Genomic DNA, 5,321 nt, shown 5'->3' with positions numbered 1-5,321 from the left:
TTAATTGCTTTCCGTTTGTGAATTTCTTAACTTCTTTAAAAGCAACGCAATCCTTTTGATTGAGTCATTGAAAGCTCGTTTTACTTGCTTGTTCCTCAGGGTGTAAATGAAGGGATTCAGCATGGGGGAGATGGAAGACGTGAGTACTGTCACACCCTTATTAATGGACACTGATTCTTTTGGTGAAGGTTTGATATAGATGAAAATGCAGCTGCCATAGGTGATGGAAACCACAGTCATGTGGGAAGAGCAGGTAGAAAATGCCTTTTTCCTTTGCTGGGCAGAAGAGAATCGAAGAATAGTCTTGATGATGTAAACATAAGACAGGACAACACATACAAGGGTCGTGATAAAGGTCAGCACAGCACAAACCATGACCACCTGCTCTATGAGCCATGTTTCTGAGCATGAGATCTTTAGGAGAGGGGATGCATCACAGGCAAAATGGTCAATGACATTAGAGTCACAGAATTCCAGACTTAGGCCCAGGCTTAGCGGTGGGAGTATGATTAACAAGCCAGCTGTCCAGCAACACACAATGAGTCTTCTACAGACCTTGTTGTTCATGATGGTCGCATAATGTAGGGGTTTGCAGATGGCTATGTATCTGTCATAGGACATGGTGGCAAGAAGAAAAAATTCTGTAACAGCAAAGAGGTCTATAAAAAAAATTTGAATGGCACAATTGTCGTATGTGATTGTCCTGTCACCTGTCGATATGTTGTAGAGGTAACTGGGAATACAAGCAGATGTAAATGAGATTTCCAAGAAGGAGAAATTTTGTAGGAAAAAGTACATGGCAGTTTTAAGGCGAGAGTCAATGAAGGTGAGGGAGATGATTGTCAGGTTCCCAGTTACACTCAATATATAGGTGAGAAATAGAAAGATAAAAATCACAACCTTCAGTTGTGGGTCATTGCTCAGTCCCAGCAGGATAAAATTGGTTACTGTGTGGTTTCTCATTGTTGACTTATTATACTCAATCTGTAATTCAGAAATATATGAGAAGAGTGATGTTAACATCACATAGCAATAATTTAGAGCTCAACAAATACTGCAAGCCATCTCACACTAATATTTTATTAAGTTTGGTTATAAACAATATTACAGTAGTAGCCTAGGTTCTTTCCTAGGCTACTACTGTAATATTGTTTTTATACTGACGACACTGGGTTTTGGGAGCCTAGGTTCTGCAGTTGTATATTTTTTTAATCTCAAGGGATATTTTTTCAAAATCAGATCACTTTATCCCTATGACACTGCAACACATTATAAGGTCTTCTTCTTCAATGCTGTTATGCTCAATTTATATTTTATTTTTATCTGCTCATTGGATTGGGAATACTCATACAATTATATTGGAGTGCTCACTGAAGCTGAATCCTGAATTAAATCTTAAACTTTTTGACGACTTTAGTGTCTTTCCTTGTAATTTGGTTACAAATAGTTTTTGGCTCACAAAATAGCTTCCTGTATCCATTGTTTAAGGTTTTGAATTTGATCATTATTATAATTTTTTAAATTTATCTTTTATTCTTTAAACAAACTCATTCTCAATCATTCCTTCCCCTCTATTTCCCAAATAACTTTCTGTCTAAAATTTATACTCATTACCTCCTGTTGTGTATAACACAGACAGTGTTTCGATGAGAAATTTGTGTAGAGTGCTAAGATATGTTGGGTCCAACATGAATATGGTTGACAACATAATCACAATTGTTTTATTTTTTCAATCTTTTCAGATAAGTTAGATTTAAAACATTAATCATATCCTCCAAAGACTGCTGCTTTCACTGTTTAAGTTTTATCATTTATAAAATGGAATTACTGATAGTGTCCTTCATATACTATTGTTGAAAATTTAAACAGATTATATATATAAATATGTACATATGTAGATATATTAGAAAAGCATCTTGTTCATAATGGTTGATAAATATGTTAACAAAACTCGATGACCTGGTTTGTAATGATTTTGCTTTTGTTAGTCACCATCCATTCACTTTTCTTCACCATATTGTAATCACACCTTTGCCCCAAAGTTTAACAGAGACCTCCTTTTTGCTTTTTTCTTTTTTTTGGTTTTGATACAATATGAGAAGATTTCTGTGTGGAAAGCATACCCTTGGCCACATTACATTCATAACATTCTCTCATAATTTACCTTAACACCACACACACATATTTCCTTTCACTTGATTGATTTCTAATTTCTGGGTGTTTTTTTTTTTTTTTGCTGGCCTCTTTTATGTTTATTTTTCTTAGTCTTCTTTCTTAGTTTCTTTTAAGTTAACAAACATAGTCTCAGTGTATATTTTCTTGAAGTCCTAATTCTTTAATCTTCGAAAATGATTTTTCTTCAGAATCTCAGGAATATTGTGAAATTCACCTTAGACAAACAAGTCCACACCTCCGTCCTCTTTCTTCCCCCCTGTTTCTTACAATCAGATTCCTAGATTTTGTGAGGTATTGAACTAATCAGTTTGCATGGATTATTTACCTGGGATAATCTTTCCCCGAAGGAGCCCTGGCAGTGCAATAGTTAAGTGCTTGACTGCTAGCCAAAAGGCTGGCAGTTCGAACCCACCAGTTGCTCTGGTAAAGAAAGATGCAGCAGTCTGTTTCCATAAAGATTTACAACCTTGGCAACCTCGGAGGTAGTTCTGCTTTGTCCTGTAGGGTCACTACGAGTTGGAATTGACTCTACGGCAACAGGTTATTCTTTCTTCTGTTACTTTGTGCTTTCTCACTTATCTCCGTTTCTCAAAACCCAGTTTTATCTTGGGCAATGTTTTTTAGTTTAAGCATCTATTCTATTGGGAACCTGACAGAATATATGGGCTGGTTGCCATTCATAGCAAGCAATTCTTACTTCTATTTTAGCACCTCTCTGAGAATGCACATTGTTATGAGATTGGGACATGGTTTTTTAACTAGAATGGGGTCCACAAGGAATACAGTTCCAGATGTATATTTAAAAAAAGAGTGATAATTGACTTCTCCTTGTCTTATCTACCAAGCAGAGGAAAAGTTTTATGTTCATTGATGCTGCTTTTGGTTCCCCAAGGCAACTTTCAATAATATATTAAAACCATAAGCCATGGATTTTGCAGTTCTAAATTTGTGGGAATATCTCCTGTACAGATTTTTTTTTTACTTGACTAACACAAATTAAATACTACACCAACTACTCAAACATTTTCAAAATTGAATCAGTCCTTCCCCAAAAGGAATATTTCCTCCAATTTTCCTTGAGTACTCCAATTAGTTTATTGTGTGAAAAGTTTAGAATTACTTAAAGATATTCCCTCCATGCTGAGGTGGGAACAGAGTCAGACATGAACACGTATCTAATTCCAGTGTTAAATCTCAGAAATTACAGTCACTATCATAAGGAAAGGGCATGGGCTTGCTCATGGTTTGCTTGAGACTTGGAATGCTCCCATGCAATGTAGGTTCTCATCTGACATTTACAACAGTTCACCTCAAGATGCAATGAAGGGCCATTTCTGCAACAAACTTCTGTCCCGGAATCTGCTTCTTCTCAGTGTACTATGCTTCTCTGTGGTGAATAACTCAGTCCTGTTGACTTTGAGCATAATTCAGTTCTAAAAAAATGATCTTTTCTTTCAGTCATTAAAACCCTATTACTATGAGGACTTTGATATTATAATGCAGGGGTTGAGTAATGGAATGGTCTGTTGAATTATTACTGACTGATTACTGTTTGATATATGTGAAAAATTTTGATTTCTAATGAAATAACTCAATATGAACCAATGTGTCAATCAGATTTTCCTTTTTTGGGGGGGAGGGTGGAGGGAAGAGCAGAGAAATTGTTTTTTCATGCCTCTCAAGTTATACTACCTTTAAATAACTTTCTATTCATTGGTTCATAAAAATTCTTGTACCAGTGAATACAAGCTAACCAAGAGTTGATAGTTGCCATTGAGTTGTCTTGACTCATGGCAATCTTATGTAAAACAGAATGAAACATTGCCAGGTCCCATCTAAAAATATTTCATTAATGTCTACATTAAAACCACTTTCTCAGTTTTACACTATCAGGAGAAATTCATTTACCAGATACAAATATGACCCAATCTCACAAAAGACAGTATACCGGAAATGACAGAATTTATTATACTTAACATCTATGGCAGTTAATCGTAGCCTCTCCCTGTGAGTTAACTGCAACGATTCTTCGAGCCAGAAGTTTGAGAATGAACGTAATGTTGAAAACTTGCATGAGAATTTCTGGTCACTACAGATTGAATCCATGTCCATGGTTACAGTGCCCTTGAATGGGTTTTCTGTCTTTGAACAATTGCAAAAACTTCCTCATGATAAACATTGTGCTTTCATAAGCCCAGGAAATATTTTCTTTCATTCTCCATCACTGAAAAGAAATACTAGTACAAAGGAACTCCAGCTAACCTTTGGAAAATTTGATATTCTGAATTATTGTGCTCAGAGAGAGAGGTTTTTCTAATTTTAAGCTTGATATTTGTTTTGTTTGCCAAAACTGTAACCAAGTCTTTAAACAAAAGGGTCCTTAGAGACCTAGGTCCCAAAATTACTAATGAATCATCAGTGTAATGAACTTTGGGGGAAAAATCAAAGAGCACAGTAACAGTGGGGACACAACCTTTAGAGATAAGAGAAGGCATCAGAATCATTTATTTAAAAGAGACAGGTTAAAAAACAATAGAATCTGATTTTTTTTAAACCAGGCATTTCTCAATTAATTTGTGTACCATAAAGTAGTTATTTTTTTAAAGTAGTTATAAGGCCATAGGTCTCCCCTTTTTTTCTATATCAATTTTAATAAAATTAATGTTATATATTCCTAAGATACTTCTTCAGATAAAAACAGAAAAATATTAGACAAAAGAGCAAGGAAAATAGCTTTGAAAAAAAGGTAACAGGTACTAATATTTTGGAGCATATCTTTCCATACTTTCCTCCTGCAAATATACCCATATATGTCACATATAATATTTACAAATAAAGAAACATTAAAAAAAAACCCTTTGTATTGAGATAAATACCCCACTACATTCTATTTTAACCTTAGACATATGTGAATGCATATTTATTTACTTGCATGATTTGAATACAGTCCATTGCATTGAAGTAACATCAGAATTTAAACCAAACTTTGCTGCTGTAAGCCTATCATTTTAAAATACAGTTCTATGATTTTCTAACATTTTTTTAGTCTTTAACAGATCATTTTAGATCCTTTCCCATTTTTCATAATTGTAAGAAAAAAATCTGTAAGAACAATGCTTGTACTTTTTTTGTACATTCTCAGAAAA

General features: G+C 34.6%; 1 protein-coding gene across 1 annotated transcript; it reads right to left on the bottom strand.

Moving 5' to 3' along the window:
* Positions 1–963, bottom strand: LOC126076385 (olfactory receptor 6C2-like). Its single transcript, XM_049884920.1, has one exon. It carries the CDS (start codon positions 961–963, stop codon positions 1–3), a length of 963 nt encoding a protein of 320 aa, XP_049740877.1.
* Positions 964–5,321: the final 4,358 nt, after the last annotated feature.

This window comes from Elephas maximus, chromosome 4, assembly GCF_024166365.1.
Source record: "Elephas maximus indicus isolate mEleMax1 chromosome 4, mEleMax1 primary haplotype, whole genome shotgun sequence".
Classification (NCBI taxonomy): domain Eukaryota; kingdom Metazoa; phylum Chordata; class Mammalia; order Proboscidea; family Elephantidae; genus Elephas; species Elephas maximus.
The sequence above is the reverse complement of the archived record's forward strand: the minus strand, read 5'-3'. Positions and strand labels throughout refer to the sequence as shown.